Below are 12,728 nucleotides of genomic sequence, written 5' to 3' on the forward strand. Positions count from 1 at the left end.
AATGAATATGAATTCCTCCAATGAATTGACTGGCGTAGTCCTCTAATTTTTCTCTTCTTTGATGACTGTTGTTTTAAAGTTCAGAGTTGAGTGAATTTTAACATAGACTTTAACTATCTTTTTCTTCTCCAGCATAGGAACTTTTTCCTTAAAATATCATAGCCTTTTTTTGACGGAACTACTCATCTTCTACCATGTGCTCAAGGGAACGTACTTATTTACTATCTTCTAACATTTTAATTCTAGTTGAATGTATTTTCTTTACCCAGCTTTCTCTACTTACCCCTTTTTATTTTTTTGTCCATTTTTTAATAAAAATTAAAATGGTTTTGTGTAAAAGACTCAGTCTAATTTTTCTTTGAAACTTAGTGCACTTGAAATTATAACAAGAAATCTAAAGGTAGATAGAATGTATTTATGATCCTCTGAAAATAACTCCAACTCAAGTAATCATAATGAGCAGTATGGAAGGTCTGTAATATTTATTATTTCAGACATTTTATATTGTTAAATAGCTTGTGTCAGATTGCTTATCAGAGAAGACTTACAGGTAATTCAGAGATTATTTTTTGGCCTCTTCAGGTGCTGTGCACTTCATGCAAAGCCTGACATGGGCATGAGCAGGGAAGATTTTTGTCTTTTTAAATCCACAGCATAGGACTGAATTGAATTGTATTTTTATATGTTGTACACTATGGAGACTTTTGACAAAGGGAAAATAAGCATGTCTTTTTTAAAAGTGTTTCTAACAAAATTGATTATAATATTTTTCATTTATTGAATGCCTACTATGTGCCAAGCATTCACTGTGTGCTAAATATTCCACATGTATCTTGTCATTTATTCCTCAGAGCACTTCTTTGAGGCTTAGAGGTTTATTTGACTTCTTTACGGATACATAATTAGTAAGTGGGAGAGTAAGAATTTAAGCCTAGGTATCACAGTAACTTCAAAGTCCTTACTCTTTCTGTTATATATAAGAAACACACACATAAATATATATATTAAGAAACATATATTCATATATAAATATTGTATATACTATATTAAGACACATGTCTAAATAAGAGACCAAAAGACTGAAGATCAGTGTTGCTTATTTTTTGTCCCTTAAAAAATTAGTGTTTAAAGAGCTTTTGTTTATGTGGGTTATATCTGTCAATATTTATTGTATTACAAATTAAAATTAAGAAAAATTTAAGATATTCACATAAAAAATAAGAAAAGTCTCCGTAGTGTACAGCATATAACAAATATAATTGAATTCAGTTCTACATTGTGGATCTTTAAAAAACCCTTTGCCAACATAGATAACAAGTTTTATGAAAAGTAACTTATGTTCCAAAACAAAATTTAGTGAGAACATTGGCATTACATTACATTTTTGCAGATCTTTTAAATATCTGACTTAATAGAAGACAGCTGGATTCTCTTCTCTCTCTCTGCATTAAATCTGTTGTGATATCACCCACCACATAGCATCTGAAAAGCTCTACTATACACTTTATAAGAGGATCAGAGTGAAAAAGGCAAATAATATTTTATGAAAATAGTTTTGACTCTTCAGACTGCCTGAAGGGTCTCTGGACCACACTTTGAGAACTGCTGATCCATAAACACCACATATAGCAGCTTAAACTGTTTCTTTAGCATTTTCTGTACATCATACTTAACACTAAAAGACAAGACAGGATCACTTTCCACTGTGTTAGCCCTCTGCCAGCATTGATGCCATACTTACTTGTATAATGCCATGGAGGCAGAAGTTGTGGAGAAACAAACTGATGATAGAATATCCAGTAAATGTTGGTTGGTGAGCTGAAGTAGTATGATTGCAAACAGAGGTCAGGATAACCACTTTAATGAAACAAAATTAGTGGACATATGTTACTTGAAGGATGTGTGTGTGTGTTCTAAACTGGATATAAGAAACATTCTGGAGCAGATGCTGAGTTTTTAAATTACGGCTGCAAAGATGATGTTGAATGTTCTTATGCGAAAGACTGGTTGTGTTCATCAGTCTTTACAACTACTCAGAGACATAGACATTTTAATAAGGTGAGATTTAAATGCAAAATACAGTATTTACTTGATGACAGAATAAACATTTGGTTAATGTTCAACAATCTTTATTTTTTCCTCCCTGAATTGTAAAGTGAAATATTTTGAAGGTGAGAATTATAGCATAAAATATCTTTGACAATATATATGATCTTTAGGTTTGTATTCTAAGTGGAGTTCTATTTTTATTTTATTTTTTTGTGACAGGGTCTCATTCTATTGCCCAGGGTGGAGTGCAGTGGTGTGATCACAATTCACTGCAGTCTTGACTTCCCTGGGCTCAGGTGATCCTCCCACCTTAGCCTTCTGGGTAGCTGGGACTACAGGGACACACCACCACACTTGACTAATTTTTTTTGTATTTTTTGTAAAGACGGGGTTTCGCCATGTTGCCCATGCTGATCTTGAACTCCTGGGCTCAAGTGATCCGCCCGTCTCTTCCTCCCAAAGTGCTGGGATTACAGGTGTGAACCACCATGCCTGGCCCTAAATGGAATTCTAAAGAAGGCTTTAGATTGTATAAATTCAGAACACAGTTTTATGAATCTAAGATTAAATAATTGTGGAATGATTTGGAGAGACTAGAGAAGAGCAATAAACATATTGTGATTCTTAAAACAGATCTTGTGAGAAGAGTTGGAGAAGTTCTGGACTTTTAACTTAGAGAAGAAGGAACCCAAAGAGTGTTACTGTTGTAGAATATGTTACAGTCATTATGAAGAGAACCCTGACCAGTTCTCATTTTCCAAGATAGAATTTATAGAAATTTACTTCTTTGTAGCAAGGGTAATTTAGATCAGCTTGTTAAAACTTTTTTTTTTTTTTTTTTTTTTTTCCCCAAGATGGAGTCTCACTCTGTCACCCAGGCTGGAGGGCAGTAGTGGGATCTTGGCTCACTGCAGCCTCCGCCTCCTGGGTTCATGCGATTCTCCTGTCTCAGCCTCCCAAGTAGCTGGGATTACAGATGCATGCCACCATGCCCAGCTAATTTTTGTATTTTTTTTAGTAGAAATGGGGTTTCACCATGTTGGCCAGGCTGGTCTCCAACTCCTGACCTCGTGATCTGCCCGCTTTGGCCTCCCAAAGTGTTGGGATTACAGGTGTGAGCCACCGCGTCCCAGCCAACTTTTTCTTTTAACCACAATGCATTGTATACCCTAGAACAGATTAAAAAATATTGTGAATTTTTTTCCCTTGGAGATTTTAAGAAGTATTGTTGGTCTCCAAAATAATTAATACCAGGACTTGGCTGGGTGTGGTGGCTCACGCCTGTAATCCCAGCACTTTGGGAGGCTGAAGCAGGCGGATCACCTGAGGTCAGGAGTTCGAGACCAGCCTGGTCAACATGGTGAAGCCCCGTCTCTACTAGAAATAGAAAATTTAACTGGGCGTGGTGGCACACACCTGTAATCCCAGCTACTCAGGAGGCTGAGGCAAGAGAATCGCTTGAACACGGGAGGTGGAGGTTGCAGTGAGCTGAGACGTGCCATTGCACTCCAGCCTGGGCGACAAGAGTGAAACTCCGTCTCAAAAAAGAAAAAAAATTTAGGAAACCCTGAAGAGTATGAATTTCATATTAATATTAACTTGATAACAATATGAGCAGTTACTATGTGTTGGAAAGTGTTCTCAGTGCTTTATATGTATTAACTCATTTAATCTTACAACAATCCTTTGGGGTGGGTATTATTTTATCCTCATTTTACAGATGAAACAGAGGCATAAGGAGGTTAATTTACTTGTTCGGGACCACATAGCTGAAGGGAAGAACTTGGATTCCAATCCAGGCAGTCTTGCTCCAGAGCCTCTATTCTTAATCACAAAGCCATGTCTTTTCCCATATATGTGGACATTTACTCTTTTATTTTGCTGAAATTATACTAAGAATAGAAACTTTGATTTGGGTTGTTATAACTAATTTAGAAAAAAGTAACACCAGCTGTTTTCCTTTGGAAATAGCCTAAGTTATTTCTTCATTTACAAACCTAAAAAAATTTATTTTATATTACATGATAACAAAATATAAAGTCAGTCTTTAGTAAATTATTTTATTTCTTTTTAGATTTCTTCCATAGTTGACTCCTTTGTGTACCCAAGCATCCACATAAACTTTTCTTCCTATATCTAGTACTCATTTACCCATTCCTCAAGGGAGACAACCCAGAGATTCTACCATTTACTATATCGGAAAATATAAGATCTCTGGATACAGTCGCTTTCATCAGAGCCAAGGATGACTTCTTGTGGTTTGAAAACCTATATAAACCAAAGATGAATTATATGCACTCTACATATCCAGAATACCGTGGTGGAGAAGGAATAGTAAAACAACAATAAAAGGTGTTATTCAGAAAAGAGGATAATGGGAAACTCAGTAGTCACTAGTCCATATTGATCATAAAATCCTGCTGGATAGGAGGGGCAGAGACTCCCTGGCAGAGTAATAAGTCCTTTTAATCTGCTCTTTGGGAAGATTTTCATTGTCTTTTATGGTCTTTCAAGGAATCTTACCTTGTCCAGTATCCTCAATGGCCACATCTTAGATTGGTATTGATAAAGATGCCCTTTCTGGGAAATGCACAGTTTTTACAGCTCTCTTCGTTGATAAGCCTTGGGGAGTATTTTAGAAACTTAAGAGACTTTTGCAGTTTAGACTCTTTCACCTCTCACCCTCCCATATAGTTACCTTAAAAAATTTAATTTCTAGACTTTTTGCTCCTTCAAGTAATTAGAGCCAAAGGACCTGCCCAGACACTTTTTTTTTTTTTAGTGTGAAGACTGCCATTTGTACTTTACTTACCTCAGGGATATCTTGTTTTGGTGCCATGGAACATCTTTAACAGTCTGGTGAAGCTTATGCATCTTTCTCAGAATAATGTTTCAAAATTCATAAAATACAGGGGTGGGGTAGGGGGAGGGAGGGTATCATGAGGAATAGCTAATGGATGCCAGGCTTAATACATAGATGATGGTTTGATCTGTGCAGCAAACCACCATGGCACACGTTTACTTATGTAACAAACCTGCACATCCTGCAAATGTACCCCTGAACTTATAATAAAAATAGAAGGAAAAAAATCATAAAATACAAAAGATTAAAAATAAAACCAGTTAATTATATCAAAATACAGTTTTCAAAATATTAACTTTGTGACATAGTAATATATATTTTTAAAATAACACATTGAACAAAAGATCTAGTGACAAATCTAAGAAAGTCAGTTTTGAAGTAGTTGATGAGTTTAAATAAAAATTTTAGATTTCTGCAACATTTCTCATTGGTTATATTTGTGATTTTTATTGGTGGCAGAGTTACAGATACTATTAATGTTACTGTGATTTGTTGTCTACTGTCATAGTTAAAGGAAATGCTAAATTTCGGTCACAAGTTAGTGGAAATAAAGAAGATATTTTCCTTCATCCAAGTTATTTGACCTCTTTAAGCTCCTAAGGAAAAGGTGGCTTTCGTGAGGCCTTTGAAACAATAGTCTGGGTGGAAAGACAACACCTTAACATTACCTTTGTGTGGTAAGGTATCAGTCTTCTCTACTGCTAATGCTGTAGTTTTGTAGCTACACTCACCTACCTCAGTTTGGACTTCAGAAGCACTTGGTTTTTTCAGCCTTGCAAGACTTCAGATTATAGGACTCTTAGCTGAAATTGCAGGAAAAGGGCAGGCAGTACCTATCTTAGCAAATCTGTACTTTCTCTGTTTCTTCTTGTAACTCTAATAAAAGTTTATTTCTCTTTTAGGACTTCACTTTAAATGGCGAGAAAGAGCCAACACATGTCAACATTCTAAATTTTTCCTGCATTTCTGTTTTTGCACTAGCCTCAGTTGGCATATGGCTTGCTTTTCAAATTCCCCAGATAACAGGTCAACCAAATTCTTTGTAATCAGCTTTCCAACCGTCAGTATCGGAATTTATTAACTCACTAATTCATCTTTAAGAGAGTGTGCTATTTTAGGTTATGTTACTTGTATCACCACACTGCCATGTCCTAAATTCTCTATGTTAGGAACTACATTCATCTGCTAATAGAGACTCTTTTATAGTAGTTACATACATTAAAAGTCTGTAGGGTAGGCATTCTGCGGCTGGGATGGCAGCTTTACAATCTACTTCACAAAAAAAATCAGGGACCCAGACTTTTTCTCTGTTTCCATATGCTCAGTGTCTGGCCTCCATGTTCAGGATCATCTTACAATCCAAGATGACTGCTGGAGCAATAGTTAATTCTGTCCACATTCCAGAGGGCAGGCAGGGCAAAAGGTGCAATACCATCCTGAATAAAATTGAGATTTATTCCTAAGGTAAAAGGTAAGAACAGATATTAAGTGGCAATAGGAGTCTCTGCCGTAGTCCCTGCTTCTGGTTGCTTTGGGTGTTGAAACACTGTAATAGGAGTGATAGCACATATTGACCCAAAGAGATGCATGAGATCGGAATAATTCAAGAATCAGTCCTGTGGTAATAACCAGAATTTCTCCTGAGTTCTAAGTTGCTCAGTTTTTTTATGTGCCGCAGGTCTTAAGATGAAATGCCACGTGCCGGGAATGAAGTGGGAGGATTCAGTAATATTTGGGTCACAACATTGTTACCCTCATTGTTCTTACTCTTTATTTTCTTTTGTGTCTTACTCTTACCTCCATTTAGGGAGCCAACAATATCTGTACCCATTTGCCCCCCTTTTTGATACGGTTGAAACTTGAAAAACTTTCTGAGTAAGCCTTTGCTACACTTTGGGAATTAGGAAAGTTGCAGAGGTAGGCCACGCAGTGTACTAAAGTAGCTAAAAAGCATGCATGGGATCATATGAGTGTCCCTGTTTCATAAAGTGAGATTAAAACCGCCGTGTTATGACTCAGTTTTGAGTTGTTATAGCCTGAACCTGATGCTCCTTATCCTTTAATTTTATGAAGAAAAAAATTCTGTATGGAACTTCTTTTAAGTAATAGTTACCATCATAGATTTAAGAACTGCAGACAAATTCTTCTCTCTGCCTTGCTTTCTCCCACAGGTAACAGTATATGCTTTTCATCTTACTTCTATATTCTCATTTTTCTTTGTTATTCTGGTAGAATGGTTTCTTTTCCTGTGTAAAGCTGCCTGTTAGTCTGTGCTCTGAGTCATACTTTTTTCTGTCTTATCAAAGACTTCAAACCTATGAGTACCCTTACCTTCTGCTACTTAGTACTCTCACCTCTTTATTTTAACTTTTGAACTTGTTACAGTCTCACTTGTTTGGGGAGGAGCACACGCATACCTTCATTGGACAGTTACTATTTCGATCATGAAAGTTTCTTCTTTTAAGGAGATCAGAATCTCGTGGGAGAGAGGTAGATAAAGATAATCACAGTTACATATAAATTCTGTGATAGGAGTATTTATACTCTGCTTTAGGAATAATAGCTCCTTTAGCTTAGGAGATGGAGGATGGAAAGAGGGAATTGACCAGGCTTTCTGTAGTGGGAGATGTTTGGTCTTGAAGTAGAAGCCAGCCAGGCAGACAGAGAAGGAAAGGACATTCCAGAAAAGAAGGCCCTTATTCCTTATCCAGTTACTATGTTATTTTTCAGATAACTTGTACCTGACACGGTATTAGATAGCATCAGAAGTACTAATGTATGGTCACTGTCCTCAGTGGTCGGGGGAGAGGAGGTGAGGGTAGAAAGCTTAAGCATGTGATTCAACTATGCATGTGAAACAACATGTCAGTTGCCAAACTGAGGTTGTAATTGCTCTAGGAATTTAGAGAAGGATTAATGAAAGATTAGTAAAAGCTAAAGTAGTTGAAAATGAGGAATTTAGATTTAGTATAGTAGGAGTTAGGGAGCCATTGAAAGTGTTTAGGCATAATGACATGAAAGCAGTGTTGATAGGTTTCTCTTGGAGTCCATGCATGGACTGGATATGATTAGTAGGGAGGAGTGGTTGAGACATCAGAGTCCAGGAAGCCAGCTAGGAAGCTTTTGGAATGAGGTGAGGTAATGAGGGCCTGACATTTCTTAACCAGATTTCCATAACCAGATTCCTCCCAGCCTCCCGTGCTGTTTTTAAATTTACCACCATCTGTTCTCGTATACAAGTGGACTTCTGTCATCATCATTCCACTAATAAGTTTGTTTCTTTCTTTCTTTTTTTTTTTTTTCCTTTTTTGAGACAGAGTCTCGCTCTGTTGCCCAAGCTGGATTGCAGTGGTGCAACCTCGGCTCACTGCAACCTTCAGCTCCTAGGTTCAAGTGATTCTCCTGCCTCAGCCTCCCAAGTAGCTGGGATTACAGGGATGTGCCACCACATCCAGCTAATTTTTGTATTTTTAGTAGAGATGGGGTTTCACCATGTTGGTCAGACTGGTCTCAAACTCCAGACCTCAGGTGATCTGCCCACCTCAGCCTCCCAAAGTGTGGGGATTACAGGCGTGAGCCACTGCACCTGGCCTAATAAGTTTGTGTCTAAAGTTATTGGTGATCTGGCCAAACCTAATGGTCATCTTTTGTGCTCTCCACGCTTGATGGAGAACCACAGTAGCCACCAGCCTAAGTACCAACAATGGGGGCACTTTTTGCTTCACTACCAAGAATGCTGTATATAAAATTTAAGAAACTGCAAACAGAACAGAAGCCCCACTTTTTTAGAGTTTAAATTTGAGATGTTTTTATAGTGTACTTAAAATTTGCTCTTGCGGAACTGATGAATATAAGCACAGTGGAATAATTTTTACACATGATGGCTTTGAAGACTAGGGTCCTTTTTCTTTCCAGTCTATTTAAATCTTCACTTAGCTGAAGTTCTTCAGCTAAGTCAATCTTAACTTAGCTGAAGACTTAGCTAAGTCAATCTTAACTTAGCTGAAGACTTAGCTAAGTCAATCTTAGCTGAAGACTTAGCTAAGTTCTTCCTTCTTTACCCTCAAGGCTTTAATCCATGTTGTTTATTCCTTTTCCTGAACCTTCATAGCACCCAGAGCTCAGCCGTGTACTTTTATTCAGTTCTTTGTTGTGTCTGAACTTCTTTATTGGATTATAAGTTCCTGGAGGACAGGAATTTTACCACACTTCCTATGTGTGTATTTTTATTTTATTTTATTTTTTACTGTAACATAGCTCTTTACACATGTATAATTTATGCATCCTTGTTAAATATATAACACATAGTAAATACCTGTATTACTGAGATTCTTATAAAGTCTCATTACTGGCACTGGTGGAAGGGAGCAGAAGGCAAAGATGGTTCTCAGTAGGGAGCACCTGCAATAACAATTATATTCCAATTTGTAATATGCTTTTGTATGAAAATGCATGTAACTGGCTGCTTTGAGAATTTGAACAAAATAAAGCTCTACTCCATGGAGACTTGATTGAGGTAAATTGGATGACAGCATGGTATAAAATAGCCAATCTTTATTGAATGAAATGTGAATAATAATATAAGCAACTACTCTTATTACCGATACGAGTAGTTAACATTTGTTGAATACTTATGACTTGCCTGGCACTGTTCTGAATACTTTACATCAGTGAGGTGGGAACTATTTAAATTTTTTCATTTTACAGATGAGGTATGTTTAGCAAAACTACCAGATTGGGTATCAGGAGATCTGGGCTCTGGTTTTCGTGCTACTGCTAACTACCTGTGTGAAATTGGATGAGCTTTAACTGCAGTTTTTCATTACTGAAGGGATTAATCTCTGATCTCTAGGGTACTTTCTCTACTGTTTTGACATTGTGTGATCTCTAAATTATCCTATCTTCTTATTCTACAAGTCCCTATAACTTCTTGCTGGGAACAGGCATTTCTGGTTGAGATTGTAGAGTAGGATAGTAAGTTTGTTTTTTGTTTTTTTTTTTTTTTTTGAAGATCTCTGAAGATGCTATATAGATGAATTTAAAGTTCAGGTTCAGAGGAATGTGTACAATAGAGATGGAGGGAATTTGAGAAAATGAGTAAGGTAAAATTATGGATCAACATACCTGAAAATCAAGAGGACTCAATTTACTGGCAGTGCAGGTAGAATCCTCGTGGTTGTCTTCTGATTTATAATGGCTTTTGCTAAATGTGGTTTACTTTATAGTGCCCTCCCAAGATACTCCTAGACTAATATTATTAACCAACACTTACTGAGTATTTCTTTTGTGCATGTTTTAACACATTTAATTTTCAAAGTAATATTTTGACCATAAGTACTATTGTTGCATTTTACAGATGAGAAAACTGGGAGGTAGAGGTAATTAACATCTTCACAGTTCTACAGCTTATAACTGTTAGAATCAGTACTTAGACTCTGGGTCTTCCTTACCCCAAACTCCCTGTTCTTTATTATTCTCTGTTGCCTCCAAGTTGTTCAGATCCTATACGTAATATTCAAGGCTGCTTTTTGTTAGGAGCCGTTTGGAATGAAGGGGCTATATGGGATTTTCATAGCTACAAATGTTTTCTTTTGACTTTAAGTCAAAAGAAACCTTTAAGTTTTTTTTTTTTTATCTTGTTGTCCTTTTTTCCTTTATTTTGATATCACTTAGAAGTCTTTTCATTCTTCTCTACTTTATTGTCAGTCATTATTCCTGCTTCTTTGATCCCAGAATAGAAGGGCTTATATCCTCTGCTGAAAGTTAGCAATTCCAATGTGAAGTGTCAAGCCTTGTTTCTATTTCTTATCTTCAATTCTTAGAGCAGCTTTCTCCTTTTTCGAGGATATGTGTTAACCTGGCAGATTTAGTTTTCTTTCTTTGTGTGGTAATGGTCTGAATTTTTCAGCTTTGGAGAGAAATACACTACAGAATTCAAATCACTGGACGTTTGCCCAAACCTGTCTTTTAGTTTTTAATGCTTCTTTTCTTGCTGACCATTTATGTGATTTAATGCCTTATATTCTGTACTCCCACAATTTCAGTTAGTTTTTGTAAACCTGTTCCTTGACTTGTTTTTTAAAAAAAGTAACTCCCTGGTACTGCCTATTTTATTTTTCTCTCACTCATCAGTGTCCTTGACTTTGCATTCCTTTTTCCGGTCAACTCCCCCAGCTAGCTTGTCTCCTTGCTATTCTTGTATACCCTGCTTTACTCTTCCTACCTCCTACCTGCATAAACTCTACCTTCTTTCCTTCATGCAGATTCCTGTGCCAGTTTCTCAGTTACTTCTCTGACCTCTTGCCTCCACCGTACTTTTTGGTAATTTGTTTTTATGACTCTCCTAAAATTTGTGTAACAGAAATGCCAGAGGTACATTTTAAGCTTTTAACGGCTTGTGGTGGTGGTGGTGAGTAAAAGAGTTGGGCTGCAGCTGGGTTTTTCTTACCAAGATCCTGTTGCCCTCTTAAAGAAACAGGCAGCGATTTTTAGAAAGATTGGCATCGGAACCACTTTGTTTGTCTATATTTGTTCTGTATTTTAAACAGTTTTAAAACCAAGTTTGTTATGTTTTGGTGAGGAAAAAATAAAAAAAGATTGGAAATGTTGATCCCTTAAATATTTGGTTTGCTCATTAACATACTCAATCTTTTTCCTCCAGATCTAACTCAGGCTTTTCCTCACTTTGGAACTCCTAGATTTGTGAATATTGGATATTTTGAGAAGCAGGGGTTCTTTCCTTGATATTGACTAAGGAGTCTATTTACCTTCAGGATGACATCTGAACTGGAGAGCAGCCTAACATCTATGGACTGGTTACCACAGCTCACCATGAGAGCAGCCATCCAAAAATCTGATGCTACACAAAATGCACATGGAACAGGAATTTCTAAGAAGAATGCACTCCTTGACCCAAATACAACTCTGGACCAGGAAGAAGTCCAACAGCACAAAGATGGGAAACCTCCATACAGTTATGCCAGCCTCATTACATTTGCAATTAATAGTTCACCCAAAAAGAAAATGACTTTAAGTGAAATTTATCAGTGGATTTGTGATAACTTCCCATATTATAGAGAGGCTGGCAGTGGTTGGAAGGTAAGGATTTTATTTAAATTATTACTTTTATGAAGTAAGCAATGATAATGTTGATTTCCACTAAAAATAAAGCTTTGTGAATGCTCATGTAATTGAATATGAAATTTTGATCTCTAGTGATTTTTAGGATGTCAAAAAGTTTTTAGCTTAGGTGAATAACTTTATTTTTGGTAGATTATTAGTGTATTGAAGCTTGATTATGTTATAGGACTGATGTAGCATAAAGTAAGAGCAGGGATAATGTAGCGTTCACTGGAAACCATACCTGCAGTTCAGGTGAGTTGACAGTGAGCCTAAAGTGAAAAACAACATAGTATTGCAACTAGTACTAACTGTCTTTATCAGTCAAGATTTTTTTTTTTTTTTTTTTTTTTTTGAGACGGAGTCTTGCTCTGATGCCCAGGCTGGAGTGCAGTGGCGCGATCTTGGCTCACTGCAAGCTTCGCCTTCCGGGTTCACGCCATTCTCCTGCCTCAGCCTCCTAAGTAGCTGGGACTACAGATGCCCACCACCACGCCCAGCAAATTTTTTGTATTTTTAATAGAGATGGGATTTCACCGTGTTAGCCAGGGTGGTCTTGATCTCTTGACCTTGTGATCCACCTGCCTCGGCCTCCCAAAGTGCTGGGATTACAGGTGTGAGCCACCGTGCCTGGCCAAGATTTTTTTTTATTTTAATTAGAGACAAGGTCTTGCTCTGTTACCCAAGCTCGAGTGCC

General features: G+C 37.0%; 1 protein-coding gene across 5 annotated transcripts in view; it reads left to right on the forward strand.

Moving 5' to 3' along the window:
- The window catches only part of FOXJ3 (forkhead box J3), a 154,369-nt gene that overhangs the window by 45,074 nt on the left and 96,567 nt on the right, over positions 1–12,728 (forward strand). For 4 of the 5 annotated variants that reach the window (XM_009251624.4, XM_009251635.4, XM_009251630.4 and 1 more), the window contains exon 3: positions 11,686–12,010. In XM_009251624.4, the coding sequence (XP_009249899.1) occupies positions 11,686–12,010 (325 nt within the window). Of the gene's footprint in view, positions 1–11,573; positions 12,011–12,728 lie in introns of all 5 variants that reach the window. The other variant, XM_009251627.3, reaches the window with a different exon arrangement.

Source organism: Pongo abelii, chromosome 1 (assembly GCF_028885655.2).
Source record: "Pongo abelii isolate AG06213 chromosome 1, NHGRI_mPonAbe1-v2.0_pri, whole genome shotgun sequence".
In the NCBI taxonomy this organism is placed as follows: Eukaryota; Metazoa; Chordata; class Mammalia; order Primates; family Hominidae; genus Pongo; species Pongo abelii.